The 19,985-nt window shown below is 40.4% G+C and overlaps 2 protein-coding genes across 2 annotated transcripts; both read right to left on the bottom strand.

Annotated features, from left to right (window-relative positions):
- Positions 1-17,043: 17,043 nt before the first annotated feature.
- Positions 17,044-18,260, bottom strand: LOC120930464 (CREB3 regulatory factor-like; the record flags this gene model as incomplete). The annotated part of the gene is made up of 1 exon (XM_040341648.1): positions 17,044-18,260. A coding segment is annotated over one exon (828 nt), but the record flags the coding sequence as incomplete, so codon positions are not given.
- Positions 18,261-18,496: 236 nt separating this feature from the next.
- Positions 18,497-19,221, bottom strand: LOC120930851 (CREB3 regulatory factor-like). The gene has a single exon (XM_040342016.1). The coding sequence runs from the start codon at positions 19,200-19,202 to the stop codon at positions 18,855-18,857; it is 348 nt and encodes a 115-aa protein (XP_040197950.1). The 5' UTR covers positions 19,203-19,221; the 3' UTR covers positions 18,497-18,854.
- Positions 19,222-19,985: the final 764 nt, after the last annotated feature.

Below are 19,985 nucleotides of genomic sequence, written 5' to 3'. Positions count from 1 at the left end.
TCAGACATCCGGCCATTCTTCCCCACGTCCACATATAGAAACTCATACTGTGCCGACACCACCGCCATCAACACAATACTATGATAACCCTTGTAATTATAATAGTAGGACCCCGAGCGGGGTGGGGGCACAATGCGGACGTGTTTCCCATCTATTGCTCCACCGCAGTTTGGAAAATCACACCGCTGGGCAAATTGGGAAGCCACAGACTGCCATTCCTGTGGTGTGGAGGGTAGCTGTGGGGACAAACAAAATTAGAGATTTAGTACTTTGTAACAAATACATCCTACAAGCATCCTTGTGACAGTTCACAGTATTAAAATTGCATTAGAAAAATGTGCATGGAGAATTTGGAAAATGAAATATATAGGGCCACTTCATTAAGAGACTCCACAGCCCTCTGATGGGGACAATAAAAGTTTGAAGGGGGGGGGGGGGGGGGGGAAAAACCCCAAAAAGTCCTGTTTGAAAAAATGGCAAGGTGGGTTTGTCCCTAGGATAGCATGCTGGACAGGTTAATATTGGGTAAGGGACAAATATGCAGGTAGGCCAAGAATAAAACATGTAAAGCTGATATCAACATGCATAGGGAGAAAAGCTAACGTTAGTTAAACACACAGCATATCTGGGAAAATAAAAATAAAGTTAGTTGGCCACATTATTAGAGCCAGGAAACTTACCTTAATATACTCCTCATGCATAACTTTGATGATGGCAGCACACGTGTCCGGTATGATGACCCCAAGCGCCTGCGGAGAGATGCCTGTCGAGAACTTGAGGTCCTGCAGGCTCCTCCCAGTCGCCAGGTACCGCAACGTGGCAATAAGCCTCTGCTCGGCCGTGATGGCTTGGCGCATCACAGTGTCCTGCCTCGTGATATAGGGGGACAGAAGATCCAGCAGACGGTTGAATACGGGGTCCGTCATGCGGAGAAAATTCCTAAAGTCATTAGGATTATTCTCCTGGAGTTCCCTAAGCAGAGGCATATGTGAGAACTGGTCACGCTGGCGCAACCAATTCTTGGTCCAGAAACGCCTCCGCCCCCTGTTTCTGGCCAAAGTACTGGACAAATGAACATATCCAGCAGCCATCCCATAAACAGCACCAACTCGCGAAAATTGACGCTGCTGCTCCATCATGGCTTCAAACCGGCCGGCTGGTCAGTCAAGAACACACTGAAACAGAAAGCACTCGCAAATCCAGCACTACCTGCGACAAACGCGCGACAAACAGATACGAGCGCACAGGATGCAACTGCTAAAGCAGAAACAACCTGCTTGCCTATAGCCGAATGACAACTACGTTACCGCAAGCACACGCACTGAACCCGTGAATACACGCTGTCAAAGCCTGGAGACCGAGAAGCGCGAATCAGCTCTAACCAAACCTTCACTAACACGAGCAAACACGTAACTAGCAAAAGAGGAACAGAGGGCGGCGCCATTAACTTTGGTCTTCCCCTTTATAGTGACGTCGTACGTAGTTTACGTGCACGCGTTCCGGTACGACGGGAATTTGGTCCGCTGGTGTGTACACGCCAGCGGAACAAAACACAAATCAGCCTTGTACGCCGGAAACTGTCGGGCAGACAGTTTCCAGCGCACAGATCCGGTCGTGAGTACAAGGCCTAAGAGTTATTATGGGAAAAAGGTGTCTCCACTATCACCAATCCTTGCTTCCCTAACAACCCCAGTGCCGTTTTTTCAATAATTTTCATCCATATTGCCGGGACCCAACATTACATTACAACCGCATGCAGTTTTAAATGACTTTTATTCCTTTAGAAATGTCATTTTGTGCAGGCACCGTTCTAAACACGGGAAACACGCGTCACTTTACAGGCATACTATAGACACCCCCCAGGTATGATATTTAAATGAATATTTCACTTTTATTTTTTTCACTTTAAGCATTATTAACCACTTCATTACTGGGCACTTAAACCCCCTTCGTGCCCAGACCAATTTTCAGCTTTCAGCGCTGACGCATTTTGAATGACAATTGCGCGGTCATACAACACTGTACCCAAATTATATTTTTATAATTTTTTTCCCACAAATAGAGCTTTCTTTTGGTGGTATTTGATCACCTCTGCGATTTTTATTTTTTGCGCTATAAACATAAAAAAACAGAACATTTTGAAAAAAAACACAATATTTTTTACTTTTTGTTATAATAATATCCCAATATTTTTTTTAAAAAAATAAAAATTTCCCTCGGTTTAGGCGGATACGTATTCTTCTACATATTTTTGTTAAATTTTTTTTGCAATAAGCTTATATTGATTGGTTTGCGCAAAAGTTATAGCGTCTACAAAATAGGGTTTAGATTTATGTTTTATTTATTTTTTTACTAGTAATGGCGGCGATCTGCGATTTTTTTGTCAGGCCTGCGATATTGCGGCGGACGTATCGGACACTTTTGACACAATTTTGGGACCATTCACATTTACACAGCGATCAGTGCTATAAAAATGCACTAATTACTGTATAAATGTGACTGGCAGTGAAGGGGTTAACACTAGGGGGTGAGGAAGGGGTTAAATGTATTCCCTCATTGTGTTCTTACTGTGTGGGGGGAGGGGACTGACTGGGGGAGGTGACCGATGCTATGTCCCTATGTAAAGGGACACAGATCGGTCTCCTCTCTCCCTGACAGCACGTGGAGCTCTGTGTTTACACACAGAGCTCCACGTCCTGCTGTGTTACCGACGATCGCGGGTGTCTGGCAGACATCACGGCCGCCAGGCACTCGCATCGGCTCCAGAGCTATGCGCCGGGCACGTTGTTTCCCCTCTGCGCGCCCCCAGCGGCGCGCGCGGGGAATCACAACAACAGGACGTCTAAAGACGTCCACTCGGCACTTGAGAGCCGCGCTGTGGACGTCTTTCGTCTATAGCGCGGCCCTAAAATCACTGCTCACAAAAAAACTGCCATTTTTAAAAGTTTTGCTTAGATACATGTCCCCTGGGGCAGGACCCGGGTACCCAAAGACTTTTTAGGACAATAACTTGCATCTTAGCCTTTAAAATTCACACTTTTGATTTTTGATGTTCAGGTCCCATAGACTTTAACGGTGTTCGAATGTTCACACAAACTTTTCGGTCCATTCGCATGTTCTGCCGCGAACCGAACCGGGGGGGGGTGTTAAGCCCATCCCTAGTCATTTGTGGGTCTATCGCTATTGAATCCTTCGATTGTTTTTATGTATATTGCACTGTATATTTCCCCTCTTCTTTTGGTACAATTTATCATCCTCATATAACTCTATAAATTGCTTAATTCATTGTATTAATACTGTATTTCAATTAGAAACATATGCTAAGTTTACCACCAGTGGCATCTAGCAGGTGCTTGGATATGCTAAAACACCCCCAAAAATGTTGATGGTATCCTCATCGGCTCACTGAGCCAAAGAATAATAATATAATATTATGTTGCCATTGCAAACTCTGCATTGTCCCTAGTGATGGGAGAAAAGGGAACTCTTTTATTTGCTTTGTCACTTTTTTGGGCTATGAGAGAAATGTTCTTTCTTCAAATATATGTAGCTCCATGTTGGAGCCAGGTATATTATATATGCTGTATCAATGTATAATATTTGGTGTTATGTTACACCACTATAACGTTTTTGATGTTTAAAGATCAATAAATGTCATATTTTTATAAATCTTTTGTGCATACAAGATTGCCCAAAAAGTCCCATTAATACCGGGGGGTACTTTCTCCCTTTTTTGGTTTTGTTTCCACAAATTCTGGGATGTTGGCAACAACAATTTTTTTATTATATTCTCCAAAGTGGTTCTTTCCTCTATATCTTGTATTTGCTTTGTCTGTCCATGGAATAATCCCAAAGTTGAGGCTTCTTTTTGACTCTCAGCAATTAGACTAAAGTTCTAGCACATGCCAGGCCTGGCAGAGGCTGTTGTGGGCTTTGCAAGGTGGATTAATATGCCTAGCTTGATCCAGTTACTTTTGGCATGCAGAGCTAGTGACATAGGTCTGAGCTTGCCTCTCAATGCTGAGTTGTTTTGGCAATCTGACACTGTTGTTATCACTTTGGGCCTGTGGGGGTTGCTGCCTTGGACTAGAACACAGCTTGGTAAAAAATAAAATAAAAAAATATAATATGTTCTGCTGCAATCTGTTTTAAAATACTTTTTGCACTGTGGTGGCACAAAGAAAAAAAAACACCAAGTTTATTGACCAAGCCCAAAACTTTTTAGCCCCCCCTACCTATACTATTGACACAGCAACCCCAAACTGTCTGGAGCTGCCCCTGTTTACCACTGATAAAAAGGGGGTTTACTGAGAGGTTTTTCTAACGAGAAAACTGCAATTTTTTATATTGGTCGTGAAAACCGGTCGTGTGTATGCTCCCTAGCAGTTTTCTCAATGAAAAAACTGCCCGCAAAAAAATTGAAACCACCTCTCTTTTTTCTCGTCATGTTTCCCATCAGTCTTTTTCTCGTCACCAAAAACGGTCGTGTGTATGCTTTTCCGAGGGAAAAAAAACGTGAATGCTCAGAATCAAGTATGAGACGGGAGCGCTCATTCTGGCAAAACTAGCGTTCGTAATGGAAATAGCACATTCGTCACGCTGTAACGGACTGAAAAGCACAAGGCTGAAAAGCAAAAAACGTCTCTCACCAAACTTTTACTAACACGAGAATCAGCAAAAGTAGCCCAAAGGGTGGCGCCATTTGAAACAAACTTCCCCTTTATAGTCCCGTCATACATGTTGTACGTCACTGCGCTTTAGTTGGATGTTTTTCGCATGAACGTGTGTATGTAAGTCAGGCTGGAGAGGAATCACGTCGGGAAAAACTATGTTTTTTTTCCTGCCGAGAAAAATTATCGTGTGTACGAGGCATTACAGAAATTGTTTACATATGAATACTAGTGTCGCCTTCTTTTCGTGGAACCATTACATATCTCCTTCCTCAAACAGGATATTGTGCTAAACCGGTAGGTAAATTAAAGAACCAGAACATTTACTAAGTGGAGGTGTGGGTTTGATAGCGATGTTGGCAGTGCATACACCCAGGACAGGTCCTCTGTAAACAGAAGGGATTCCCTTAATGGGAAATTAACCAGTTAGCTAATCAAAGTCATTGGGAGCAGAGAAACTACTAATTACATTAACTGTAATTATATACATGCACACCAGTATACAGTGCCGGCCCAAGACATTGTGCTGCCTGGTACTAAGAATGAAATGCTGCCCCCCCAAAAAAAATTACGCCCACCAAAATGCCCCCACATCCATTATTTTATATCATGATAACTAAAGTGGACCTATCATGGCTCTATACATGTATATAGGAGTATAAAAAGGACCTGTTAGGCCCTGTACACACGACCGGATCTATCCGCTGGGATTGATCCACGGATCAGTTCCAGCAGACAGATCCGGTCGTGTGTAGGCCTGAGCGGTCATTTTCCAGCAGATAAAAATCCAGCCGATGGATTTCCAGCGGATAAAAATTTCTTAGCATGCTAAGAAATCTATCCGCTGGAATCCTGTCCTTCGGACTTATCTGGTCGTCTGTACAGACTCACCGGATAAGTCCGCCCGATCCCCATTCCTCGCATGCGGCCACGTCACCGCGGATGTTTTCCGCAGGGATATTGATCTGATGGTGTGTACAAGCCACCAGATCAAAATCCGGAGGAGGAATGGACCGTTTCCAGCGGATATCCTCTCGTCTGTACGAGGCCTTATGGCTCTATTCATGCAATTAACCCCACAGTGGAGCGGAGAGCGGAACGGGAGGAGCGGTCGGGCGGCAATTAGCCCCACAGTGGAATGGAGAGTGGAGCTGGCGGAATGGGATGGCGTGCAGGCAGGAAATTTGCTGCCCCCCTGAAAGTGCTGCCTGGTACAATGGTACCATTGGGTCCCATGGTAGGGCCGGCCCTGCCAGTATAGCAAAAATGTAAGTATATAAGAAAATAAAAATAATAGTACATATATCCAATGTACAAACAAGTATTATCAGTAAAGGGTCTAACAAGAGTCCTGGTGGAATTGTGCACATATACCCAGGTTTATATAGTTATTAATAAAGATACCTCCAGATGAATGTTGCAGCAATATTCAGTTGCAGGGGCCACTGAGGATGATTGCAATTCTATGTCCATCGTGGTGTAGTAGACCTGAAGAGAAGATGAGCAATGATGGGGAGATTCTCCAAGCATTGTATAACCAGCCTGGAACACAGCATTTCACCAACAGAAAGCATGCTGTGAGCTCTCAGAGTCATCTACTCTGTGTTTTAAACCCTAGTAGCTTCTAGAATCAACCATCATGCAACCAGACTGCTAACTACCAAGTGGCCATCGAATGCCTGACCTGGTTCTGGCCTATGCTAGTTATTGAACCCTGAACTAAAACTAGCTATAGAATCCCAGATTAGAAGGGACAGGGTTAACTTAAATAATGGGAACTACATATAAAATATATTGCAATACACAGGTTCACCTACTAATATACTGGATTGTGACCAATACACACATACAGTCGCATAGAACTAGCTATTTGGCACTGGGATAGAGATACTTCTGTCACAAGGATTTAGAAGCACATTCAAGAAGACATGGATAGCTGCAGTTTACCTATTAGAGCATATAAATACGTGCCTAATAATCTATAATTCTTGTCTGGGTAAAATACAGAAGCAACAGCTCCTGTGTGTATAGGGTCATCTTGCTCAGATCTGTCTTTACTTCCTGGAAACTCATTTAGCTAGCAGGAACAGAAAGGTACCTGTCTATAACCAACTAACTCTGTGGTAATTTACAAGCACAGTCTTGCTGCTGATTTCTTATGTTTTTGGTGTTTTATCTAGAGTGTGTGTGTGTGTTTTCTCTTTGTAAGAAATCATGATTTGAAATATTGTTGCTGCCAAAGACTTTAAATAGGGTACTAGGATACATGATTTTTTAAAGTATATTTTGTGCTCTGGTCTTGAGATAATTTGACAGATGCTGTGCCATTAATGTTGCTGATAAACAAATTCCTTCTCCTGTTTCACAATTTGTGGGTCTCTCCCTGATCTTTAAAGCTTAAGCCCTTATTTCCTGTGCTTATTTTGCTCCCTGCCAGCACCTTTTTAAATTTCTGTCTCTATCATTGTCAGTCTCTCTTCCTGGTCCTGGATAGTTAGTCTTCTACATTTCAAAAATCATGATGCTAAACTGCATACCTGCCCCATGCCCTTCAAGCCTTCTTTTTCATTGTCATTGTCTGGTTCAAAATGCTGGTGGTGCTGAAAAAAATCATAAATACAATCTCCATTTCCCCAAGCTGAATAAACTTTCTCACCATAATATCCCTATATTCTAACCTTTCTAGATGTAAGTTCATATCAACAATAGGTGTGGCACTTTTTTGAAAAAAAATTGTCATGAGAACTATGCTATTTGTAAAAAAAAATGGGGGGGAGGAGAGAATAATGAGGATCACCAATGAAGCTGTGATAAAGGTTATCATGTTTGTTTAATAAATAAGGTGATTCTATAAAAGACCTTTGTACATTTCAAATAATTTATCTGTTTTCTATGCCCATGGTAGAGACCACACTTACAGTAGATGTAGTATCAGTAGTTAGCAATACATTGTATTTGCATTAAAATTCCACTGAAAGTGAGTGAATGCACTAATAAAAGGGCTTCAGTAAGGTGTTACTGCTTTGTACTGTGCAAAGCCCCCCTCTGTGGGAGGCAAGGAGTTATGTAGCTCATTAAACCTTAAAAAAGCAAAGGGAGAAGCTGCTTCCAATTACCCGGATGAAAATTAATTAAATAAAAACTACAGACAGACTGCAGTATTCTGCAATAAAAAAGGCTTTGCTGGCGTTAACAAGGCACTATGCAATATTTGTGTGGTTCGAGCTCAGCTTCACCCTGAACACATGGTGATTCTGCACATAAAATATATCCATATTAATGAATTAAAAATCCTTGATAATCCCACACAAATTTCTATTCCCTACTACTATGAGAAGAGTAATGGAGAGTATGTGCTTATAGGTTTTGTGTTATCTAAAGGACAGGTCAGATGACCATGAGGCACTATAAACCCCTTGCTTCATTCACGGTCAGTTGAAGCCTCTGGTTTAAATTTAGTACATAGTACTTATCACATGAACTTCCTATGGACCTTATTTTGTCTAGCAAAACTCATGCCACCTGCTTGAAGAGTTTGATCTTCTAACAACTGCGTGCGTGCGAAGGATGACTCGATATGTAGCTGGGAGAGCTTTACTTTGGCTGTGACCCTGCTCACATCACATTTATAATAAATATGGCATGTGGTTAACGGGATTTATGGTGAGAGAAAAAGACTGACAGGTTTCCCAGAAAGGGAACTCTGTTATCTTCAATGGGAGAAAAATATATACAACATAAAAAAAAGGTTTTGGGGATGAACTCAAGTTAAACTTTTATCCTGCCACTTAATGGCTGTTTAGTGTCATGATATATAGAAATTGGTATTTTAAAAATTGACTACTGATTTAAAGGTAGATTATGGCTGACATAAAAAGTGATCATATGTTTTTTATAAGATAATTTACCAATGAGAAATGTTCTGTCAATAAGTGGTACCAAGGAGATATGCATGTTCAAGTTCTTTTGCACTTTATGTTCTGAAAAAAATGATATAATTGTGGAAATAAGTAATGCGTTGACCTTTGGTCTGAGAGGCATATAGTAGCCCTTATTAGGGTTCATGCATATAATTGAACCATAGGGTAAATGGCTATGAGATGAAATCATCAGCCCAAGTAAAACTGTTGCCATTCTTTTGCATGTTAAAATTGTTATTATTGTTGACTTCTTGGTCTTCAGTTGTTCTAAAGGCAAAGGTTACCTATTAAAACCATAACCATTTTGATTTTCTATTTCTTTTTTCATAGAACATACAGAATGTTTAAGTATACTGTTTAATTTAATCATGGAGCCAGCTATAAAACACTTCAGGATCATTTTATCAAAAAATTAAAAATATAATTTTGTTAAAAAAAAATATTTTTTAGATATTGGGTATGTTATATATTTTAATGTATTTGGGTTTTATAGGTTTATACTTTATGTAATGTTTAATATATACAGAATAAACATGGGGATATCATTTATGTTATTTCCTCCATCACCAGCATATAATGTCATTACTGTTAATCATGGTCATAAGATACATAGTTACATAGTTAGTCAGGTTGAAAAAAGACACAAGTCCATCTAATTTAACCCCCCCCCAAAAAAATACAACCCCATATACACAATTCACAGTTGATCCAGAGGAAGGCGAAAAAAAACCCCAGCAAAGCATGCTCCAATTTGTTACATCAGGGGAAAAAATTTGTTCCTGATCCCCTGAGAGGCAATTGCAATTTAACCTAACCTATAAATGTGAGTAACCAGTTATATTATGTACATTTAGGGAAGAATCCAGGCCTTTTTTTAAAGCAATCTACTGAGTTTGCCAGAACCACCTCTGGAGGGAGTCTATTACACATGTTCACAGCTCTTATTGTGAAGAAACCTTTTCATAATTGGAGATTAAATATTTTTTCCTGTAGATGTAAAGAGTGGCCACTTGTCCTCTGATGACCTTAAAGTGAATAACTCAACACCAAGTGCACTATATGGACCACTTATGTGTTTGTACATGTTTATCATATCCCCCTTAATCTCCTCTTCTCAAGAGGGAATTGATTTAGTTCCTCAAATCTTTCCTCATAGCTGAGCTCCTCCATGTCTCTTCTCAGTTTGGTTGTCCTTCTCTTCACTTTCTCCAGTTCCCCGATATCCTTTTTGAGAACTGGGGCCCAAAACTGAACTGAATATTCCAGATGAGGTCTTACTAATGGTTTGTACAGGGGCAAAATTATATCTCTCTTTGGAGTGCATACCTCTTAATACAAGAAAGGACTTTGCTCGCTTTGGAAACCGCAGCATGGCATTGAATGCTATTATTGAGCTTATAATCTACAGATACTTCCCCACCATTGATTCCCCCAGTTGTACACCCCCTAGTATGTATGATGCATGTATATTCTTAGCTTGGTGTCATCTGCAAATACAGAAATTGTACTTTTAATCCCACACAAGGGTATTTCAGATGGAACCTGCTCAATGCACAACCACTGGGCAATGCCACATCTCTTAGCATTTACAATATCCCATAACAATGCAGACCACACATGAATTGGATTTTATGGCCTTAGCAAAGCTTTCGTACAAAATTCCAAATAGAACAATAAATAATTAACAGTAAATAGGCATAAACTTGATCAATGGTCTTTGAAGGCACTATAAATGACCAGCCAACATTGTATATCCTGACTAAATTCTGTTTGTGATATGCCCCCAGCTGCACTGCACCACTTTACGAACAATACAAAAACCTACCACAGAACATATATACATCTATCCTGGGACACAGCAACACAGTAATGGTCTAAGTGCTCAGTAATTTGAGGTCATACAAAGTAGCCAGTAAGACCTACAGGCAACCCAGGAGATTGACATTCCTGGAAGTGTTGGTTTTTCAGTGGACTTTGAGTGATCGTTTTTCAATAATTGCAGACGTTTTCTGAAGCCTGGTCATCGGATAAGATGAATATTAAATTTTTTTTTTTTACATTTAAGAGACCTTTGTACATTTTTTTTTGTTCATGATAGAGCGACTTTTAAGTGCTGTGGGTGGTTTCCACGCCAACTAGAGAATTGAGATTAGGGTTTGCAACAGCTCTGGTCTTGGAAGCTGTCATTTGTGATGAGAAGACAGGTCGTTCATTCACCTTGATTGACATGGGTCTACATAGCTGGGTGATGTGATTCAAAATGGATTTACATTGCAAGACTTTTTTTACATTGTGGTGTATTTGAACTTTTTTTGTGAATGCATAACCAGGGGACTTTTAGAATCTTTTTAAAGTAAAATCAACCACCAAAAGGTTACCTCTGGTTTCTCAATCACAAAAATATCAAATAATAAATTGACACACCACCCATGACAAAAGTTCTTTATTAAATAAAAAAAGTCCTATGTAAGAATGTCCTGATATAGATCTATGTCAATCATGCTGAATAACTATGACCAACCCAGTAAAAAAAATCTTTTTCCAACCCATGGTCCTCCGTTTCTGACAACTGTGTGAGATTCAGCTCTCAGTTTGGGAAATTTCATTCATGGCAAGTAGTGATTGGGAGTGGGCGTGTCGAAGGAACAGTGTGTTTTTTCTTCAGAGTCAGCAGGTAGCATTCATCATGATTGACATGGATCTACATTACCGGATAATGTGTTTGACAGTGGTTTTACAAAGTGGAATAATCGGGACAATTCATAAAGACAATCTCTAGAATTTCCAGTGCCTCCACGTGACAAATGTCAGTAGGGGTTTATTGAATTCCCCCACATTTGTTTTTCTAAGGTGTGTATTTATTTAATAAAATTTTAAATGTTTTTTTGTGAAACCAAGGCTGCTATATGATAAAGGATAAAACCATGTGGGACTTTATATGAGGCTATAACAATAAAATTCATAGTCTCTATTCCTAAATTGCAGGACTAACTAGGGGGGGAGAACAGTGGGACTTTATATGAAACATGCAAGGTAACTGGGTACAAATATGTCTGGCTAGTGACTGGTAATAAAATACAAACTGCTATATAATAGTAAATTGTAAACAAGGAATAATTTTATATGGATAAAATATTTATTCCATATTATAATACATACAAGTATAATAGCATAATAAAATATGAATATATGGTGTTGCCAGACTATTTTGATCCATATGAGTAACAAAAATGTAAACCATATCAGCATAGTACAGTAGGATTGCAAATTAGGATAGTAGGACTCTCCTAGTGTCATGGGGTACTCACCGAGGCCGAGATTCTTGGGTACTCACTGAGGCCGCGGTTCTCCCTTGCGACTAAGCGCACTCTTCCCCTGGTGATGGTACAGAGGGTGAAGGGCACAAAGAGGCACGAGGTACCAGCAGGTACCACGCAGATCACCATGGTGTAGGAAGCCGTGCAGAACTGATGAACACTGGAGCCCAACAGTGTAGATGGATAACGGAGTCCAACAGCTGGCCGAGGGTCAAACACAGAATTCCGTTGGCACGTACCAAGTGCTGAGGATTAGGGATGTGCAAAAGAGAAAAATTTGTTTCATTTTAATCCGTTATTTAATTAATTTTGTTAAGTTAGATTCGTTATCGTTACATGTGTTAAATTCGTTCGTTTTTGACCGAATTTCAAAAAATCCGGTCAAATTCATTTTGACCGCATTCGATAATATTTTGACCGGATTTGATAATATTTCAATCGGATTCGAAAACAAATTCTATTTGAATCGAATTCGAAAACAATTCGATTCAAAAACAAATTCAAATGAAAATTTAAAGCAAATTTAAATCAAAATCTAAAAAATATAAATCGATTTCTAAAAAAGAATACAATAAAATAGAATATAGAATAATAAAACAATAGAATGAAAATCAAAGAATAGTAAAGAACAGGATGGAATTTAATATGATGTAATAAAATAGAATAGAATATGACCTGGCTTCTTCTATCTATCTTCTATCTATCTTCCATTTTCTGAAATTAGAAATTCATATAGAATGAACTCAAATTCGTATAGAAAGATATTAGAATAGAGCAGAATATATATATATATATATATATATATATATATATATATATATATATATATATATATATATATATATATATTTTTTTTTTTTTTCTGCTCTATTCTAATATCTTTCTATTCGAATTTGAGTTCATTCTATATGAATTTCGAATTTCAGAAAATGGAAGATAGATAGAAGATAGATAGAAGAAGCCAGGTCATATTCTATTGTATTTGATTACATTCTATTAAATTCCATTCTGTTCTTTACTATTCTTTGATTTTCATTCTATTGTTTTATTATTTTATATTCTATTTTATTTTGATTCAAATTTGCTTTCAATTTTCATTCGAATTTGTTTTCGAATCTAGGAAATACAGGGATTTCAGAGAGGATCAGAGGAGGAAAAAGTCGCACTGTATGCGGATGATATCCTTCTTTTCTTAGGCAATTCTACAACCTCCCTTAAAACGGCAGTTCATACAGTAGAAGCGTTCGGTCGTTTCTCGGGCCTAGTAATAAACTGGGAAAAGTCAACACTCTTATTAGTGGATCCGGTAAGCAATATTGATGGAATAGGAATTCCTCAATTAAAAATTGGGGAGAAGATGGAGTATCTAGGCATTGTGGTAACATGTAACCCAGAACAATTTATAAATAATAACTTAGTGCCACTTCTGGCCAAATTTAAACGCAAAGCGGATATATGGGGACATTTGCCACTATCGGTGGCTGGCCGCAGCAATTTAATCAAAATGATATGGATGCCACAATTGCTCTATATACTCCACAACTCCCCAGTATGGATTGATAACCGATGGTTTAAAAAGATAGAGACCCTCTTCAGGACCCTGATTTGGAAAAAGGGAAAATCAAGGATTAGTCTCCGAACGTTGCAATTACCAACAAACAGAGGAGGGCTAGCGGTCCCACACCCTTATAGTTACTTTCTGGCGGCTCAGCTGCAGCACCTGTGAGGGTGTAGTATAGAGGGGGGAGGAAACGCAAGCGGGAAAATGATATTAATAGGATCTCCCCATAGATCTGTAATAGAGACCCTAGAGGACAACTCCTTCTCGGTGAAAAATCCAACAGTAAAGATGGTGGTAAGAATATGGCAAGCAGCAAAACTAGCCTTGGGCTATAAAGGATTAACAGAATATTCCCCATTATGGGACAATAATAATCTAAAAGAAATTTTGGCCATGGGGAAATTAAAAGAATGGGATAAACGGGGGATAACCAGAGTGATACAATTGTACACAGGCTGCATATTAAAACCCTTTTCAGAGCTAAGCAGGGAATATAATATCCCAAACTCCATGTTTTTCACTTACTTACAGGCTAGACATGCACTACAAGCCCAATTTAAACTACAGCCGATAAGATGGCAAAAGCTCACGCATCTCCAAAGACTAATTAAGGTGGGGGTTCTGAAAGGTCTTATCTCGGAATTATATGAACAGATTAGCGAGCAGTTAATAGGAAAAGAGAAGCTGAGTAGAAACAAACAGAGATGGGAGGAGGATATTGGACTTTTAACGAACGACCAATGGGACAGGATACTGGAACTAGGGACAAGGGTCTCATTAGCCCCGTCACAACGGGTCTCCCATTTATTCCTCCTACACCGGGTCTATTATACTCCAAAGAAACTATATGGATTCGGATGGAAGCAGGATGATAAATGTCCCAGATGTCAAAATACAGGGGACCTCATCCACATGATGTGGAAATGCCCAAAATTGCATAGATATTGGGTTAAAATTCTGGACACTATAAATGAAATTTTTAGTACAACTCTGGAACTTGAAGCTAGGGTCTGTCTATTAGGATGCATTGAGGAGGGAATGGGGCAGAGGGATACATTAGAAGCAGTTATAAGATGCCTGTTTCAGGCAAGGAAACTAATAGCACTAAAATGGCAAGCACAAAACCCACCCACAGTAGAGGAATGGTTGAATGTAATGAATAGCACAATTGGGAAGGAAAGGGGAACATGGACTAGAAGGGGTAACCTTAAAAAATTTAATGCAATATGGGAGCACTGGTTACGTAAAATAGGCCGCTCACTTTAAATCAAGCAAAGATAGGTAGAAAATAATATAAGGAAAAGAATGGAACTAAAAACGTGTATGCACTTTAAAAAGTAAGATAGGAGGGAGGGAGGGAGGGAGGGGAGGGCGGGAAGGAGATGAATGGACATTTTAAATCTTTGCAATTAATTTTTTGTATGCACATAAAATGTACTAAGGATATAAAAAAAAAAATGTACATGGAAATTTTTTATTTTTTGCATTTGCATGGAAACAATAAAAAAAAGTATTGAAGTTAAAAAAGAATTTGTTTTCGAATCTAATTGTTTTCGAATTCGATTCAAATAGAATTTGTTTTCGAATTCGATTCGAATAGAATTTGTTTTCGATGTTCGATCGAATTTCGTCTGCGGGTTTTCGATTTGAAAACGTTCGTTCGGATTCGGTTAAATTTGTTAATATTACAATTCGGGAATTCGTATGCATCCAAATGTCTGAATAATGAAAAATTTGTCCGAATTTTGATTCGGAACGAAACGAAATGCACATGCCTACTGAGGATCAGACACAGAAACTGATAGCAAAGTCTATGAGCAGGCTGAGGGTCCAGTACAGCAGACTGGGAACAAGTCCATTAACAAGCAGAGGGTCAAGCACAGGAGATAGGCAGCAAGTCCGTAATCAGGCTGAGGGTCAAGCACCGGAGATTAGCAGAAAGTCCGTAAACAGGCTGAAGGTCAAGCACAGGAGACTGGTAGCGTAATCTGTAAGCAGGCTGAGGGTCAAGCACAGGAGACTGGTAGCGTAATCCATAAGCAGGCTGATGGTCAAACACAGGAGATAGTAGCAGAGGTCCAAAAGGCAAGCCGAGGGTCACAGCAGGTAATCACTCACAGGAAACAGGATCTCAGGTACAGGAAGCTGAAGACAATCCAGCAATTCCTCTGAGCATTTGCTCAGCTTTTATAGGCAGCCAGGAAGTCATGTGGTGCACTGAGTGTTTCTCTGAGATCTTCTCACTGTCATCTTACTTCTGACATCTAGTGTTCAAAGTATAATATGTTTTTTTATAATATGCTTCTCTAACACCTAGCTGTCAGGAGAAGAACTCCTCCAGTGAGAGTAGTGCGGAAGACAAGGGAAAGGATAGACAGATTCTGGTGGTAGGGGACTTAATTCTTAGAAGGATAGAGAGGGCAATCTGTCACAAATACCTGAAGCACTGAACTGTATGCTGTCTACTGGGGGCTCGAGTTCGGCACATCACGGATCTGGTGGACAGATCACTGGGAGGGGCTAGGGAAAACCCAGCTATCATGGTGCACGTTGGCACCAATGACAAAGTCAGAGGCATATGGAGTGTCCTAAAGAACGATTTTAGGGACTTAGGAGCTAAATTGAGGAAAAGGACCTCCAAGATAATATTGGATAGAAGAAGATCCTGGACTACCGCACTCCTTAAAACGATGTCTTTATTGTACAAATGAGATCCAAAAAAACATCCAAAGCAATGCAGTCAAAATGAAGTGAACAGGAAAAAGACACCTTTTTCCTGTTGTTCACTTCATTTTGACTGCATAGTTTTGGTTGTTTTTTTGGATTTCGCTTGTACAATAAAGACATTGTTTTAAAGAGTGCGGTAGTCCAGGATCTTCTTCTATCCAATGCACCTGTGCATAGCCAGCACCTTTTTGGTTTAGTGGGACGGAAGCAAAGCCAAGGGATCAGCAGTTTTTAGAGCGGTATCATCTGTGAGGGGTTAGCTCGGTAGCGGGGTGTGTGACCCCTTGGATGGGTTCACCACAACACTGAATTTATACAGATTGGCAGTCGAAGACGGTTGAAAACAACGTTTTTGGTTTATTTTTCCATCTTGATGAAAAAAAATTGCAAGCATCCAAACAGCATAAACAAAATCAAACATAAAAAAACCCTAGCCACTCTTTTGTGCTGGTCGTACAGCACAAAACAATAGTCTTTTGATTTTTATCACACAGAAAAATCAATTCTCTCCTCACAAGACCTTCAGTTACTGCTTACTTTCCTCACAAAGCTTCAGAATGCAGCAATTCAGTGGTAATCCTTTGGACTACTTATAGAGGCCTTAGTTGCCTCATCCTGAACAGCTGGAGTCTTTCAACGCCCTTACACCTTGTCTGGCTACATTTTCCAGCCGACGCCTAATAACGATTGGTGTATTGTCTAAACAAGGCAGAAATGTATGTTCCGTCTGTGACAACACCCACAGATTTACCTGACTTCCTGTCACATACCCCCCCTCTTGTTTCAACCCTAGGGTTGGGACACAGGTTGCCAGGCAGGCATATACTCAGGACAACCCATCTGCATTCCCCATTTTAGCACCGGGGCGATGCGTTACCAGTTCAAGCTTTTTAATTTTCTTCTAAAGCTCATCTATCATGCTCTGTTTACTGTCCAGATCGGACTTGCTCTGTATGCTGCTCATCAAACGTTTCACCCTTTTTTTCAGTTCCTCATCTTTTGAAGCATGTTTTACTTCATCTTTTTTCTTCTGTTGCTTATTAAGGGTTCTCTGCTTTGTTCGCAACTCTTGGTTTAGGTTTTCAAGGTCTTCTGTGAGGTTATTCTCTCTAGCTTTGCTAGTTTTTAGGGCCTCTTTAAGCTTTAGTTGTAGCTCATTTAAATCTTCAATCCATGCCTTTAAATCTTTGGTCTGTGCCCTCCACTTCAATGGGACATGATCCGTCACCAGTTCAAACTATCTACCCACGAGGTAGTACCGGAGAGAATCCAAAGCCCATTTCACCCATGGGATTTGTATTTGTGTCATTATCTCTTGTTTTATTAAATTGATCACAAACAACAAATTATCATATTCCGTATTCAGGCCCCATAGCTTCACTTTATTGGCTTCATACTGGGCTTTCTTTTTTTGACGGCAAGCTCTGGAAGCCAGCTTGTTTTTCTCCTTACGAGAATGCGGGCTGGCAGTGACAGGAAGCTCCGATACGGGTGTTAGGTCAATGATTACTTTATTCAGTTTACGCAGTTCACCACCAATCTGCAGAAGTTTTCTTGGATTTGGAGTCAGGTCTTCCACATTTGTCCTGCAAGATTTCTTCACAGTGTACTTGCCGTGATGCAGACCATTCTTCTGGTACATATTACTGGGAAGCGTGTCTCTGTCCCATTCAGGCGGTCTCAGCATCCCTTCATGTTGAGAAGGCATTAATTGCTCGCTATATTTCCAGAAATACCTTTGCTTTCCTCTTTTCCTCGATGACACGGCAGTTATTTCTTTCAAATTTTCAACAGAATAATTTTCATAACCTGGCTCTGAGAAGGTATATCTGATATCATGTTTATCATCTTCATTGTCTTCTTCTTCCTCTGAGTCACTGGCTCCTCCTTTCACAGGTGTATCATCATCACCACTGCCTTTTTGTCTGGTTGGCTCATCATCCGAATCACTGGCAATGTGATTTTGAGCATCTTCATTTTCAGAGTCACTAGCATTACGATTATTGCTACCATTTTCTACATCGCTGGATGTTCGCTCCCTAGGTTCATCATCTTCTGAATCATTTGCTTAATTCTCAGATCCGCTGCCTCCTCCTTTCATGTCATCATCGCTGTTGTCATTCTCATATCGATGCACTGGACTTTCAACATCTGATCCATGTTGGCTGTTATTTCCCTCATCATCAGAGTCACGCTCATCTTGAACTGGGGTTGCACCACCGTCATCTGAGTGTTCAGGGCTGTAACAGTCCGCTTCCATGGCTGGGCTTCTCACACCTCCAATTGTGGACACATTCTGCGGAGGACAGAAAAGCTTTTGAGTCTCTATGAAAGGCAAAATGGCACAGCTTCTTCGGCCTATGGAGGGCTCTTCAATTGTCCTTTCCTGCTTTTTGGCTACAGCACCACAAAAACAAGTATTTTCCTTGGCTGAATCTCGAACTACAAATGGCTTAACTTTGAATGCCTTGCTAAGAGCAGCTGCTTGATATACAGCCCCCATAGCTGCTGCTTCATCTGCATTTATGTTCTTTCCCAACTCCTCCTTGCCCACTGCTTTAAGAAGCCATTCTTGAACTTTAGGTACACAAGTGGCTCCACCCACTATGATCACCTGATCAATTTCATCCATGTTCATTTCAGCACCACTCAAAGCCTTTTACACAGGTATGGGGACTCTTTCAAATAGGTCTTCACAAAGCTCCTCACTGTTTAGCTGAGCAAGAGTGGGGGTTTTACTGATAACTTCTTCATCCTGATAGGGACTTGAAAAGTAATCAAGACAAAGATAATCCACCTCTTTTGTTCCCCATATTTCAAAACTAGTTAGCTTTGTGTACTTGGTCAGATCCTCACAATATGTGTCCCACTGCTCCCAGTGAGATGTTAAGGGTGGACTGTTTCCAAGGATACCAGTAAATGAGTCAAATATTTCAAAGTCTTTGCACTCCTCCAACAACAGACAATTCTCTGCTGGGCTTTGTTGCTGTGTCACGATGGCCTCCATTTGCTGCTGGTGTCTCTGTTCCAAGCCCGCAATGCTCTCTCGGTGAGCTGCAAGGCTCTCTTGGTGAACCTGTTGTTGAGCTGCCATGCTCTCTTGGTGAGCCTGTTGTTGAGCTGCAAGGCTCTATTGTTGAGCTGCAATGCTCCGCTGCCAAGCTGCATTTGTCTGCTGTTGATTTGCATTTGCTAAAACCAGCTGTTTCAGTATCTCCTCCATTTTGGGTTTACTTTAATTGCCCGCGGCACTCCACCATATGTGAGGGGTTAGCTCGGTAGCGGGGTGTGTGACCCCTTGGATGGGTTCACCACACACTGAATTTATACAGACTGGCAGTCGAAGAAGTTTGAAAACAACGTTTTTGGTTTATTTTTCCATCTTGCTGGAAAACAATTGCAAGCATCCAAACAGCATAAACAAAATCAAACATAAAATAAACCCTAGCCACTCTGGGCGTCCACAGGAACCTATCTATGGAGTCTAATACAGCCTACTGCTGGGTAGACAGTGCTGGTCGTACAGCACAAAACAATAGTCTTTTGATTTTTATCACACAGAAAAATCAATTCTCTCCTCACCTCCTCACAAGACCTTCTAACTCGCAAAGCTTCAGAATGCAGCAATTCAATGGTAATCCTTTGGACTACTTATAGAGGCCTTAATTGCCTCATCCTGAACAGCTGGAGTCTTTCAACACCCTTAGACCTTGTTTGACTACATTTTCCAGCCAACGCCTAATAACGATTGGTGTATTGTCTAAACAAGGCAGAAATGTATGTTCCGTCT

Source organism: Rana temporaria, chromosome 3, assembly GCF_905171775.1.
Source record: "Rana temporaria chromosome 3, aRanTem1.1, whole genome shotgun sequence".
Classification (NCBI taxonomy): Eukaryota; Metazoa; Chordata; class Amphibia; order Anura; family Ranidae; genus Rana; species Rana temporaria.
Note: the sequence above shows the minus strand (reverse complement) of the source record. Positions and strands in the feature narration are given on the sequence as shown.

Bases quoted from the DNA above. Each gene is read 5' to 3' on its own strand.
- LOC120930851 (XM_040342016.1), bottom strand. From the start codon at position 19,202: ATGGAGGCCATCGTGACACAGCAACAAAGCCCAGCAGAGAATTGTCTG.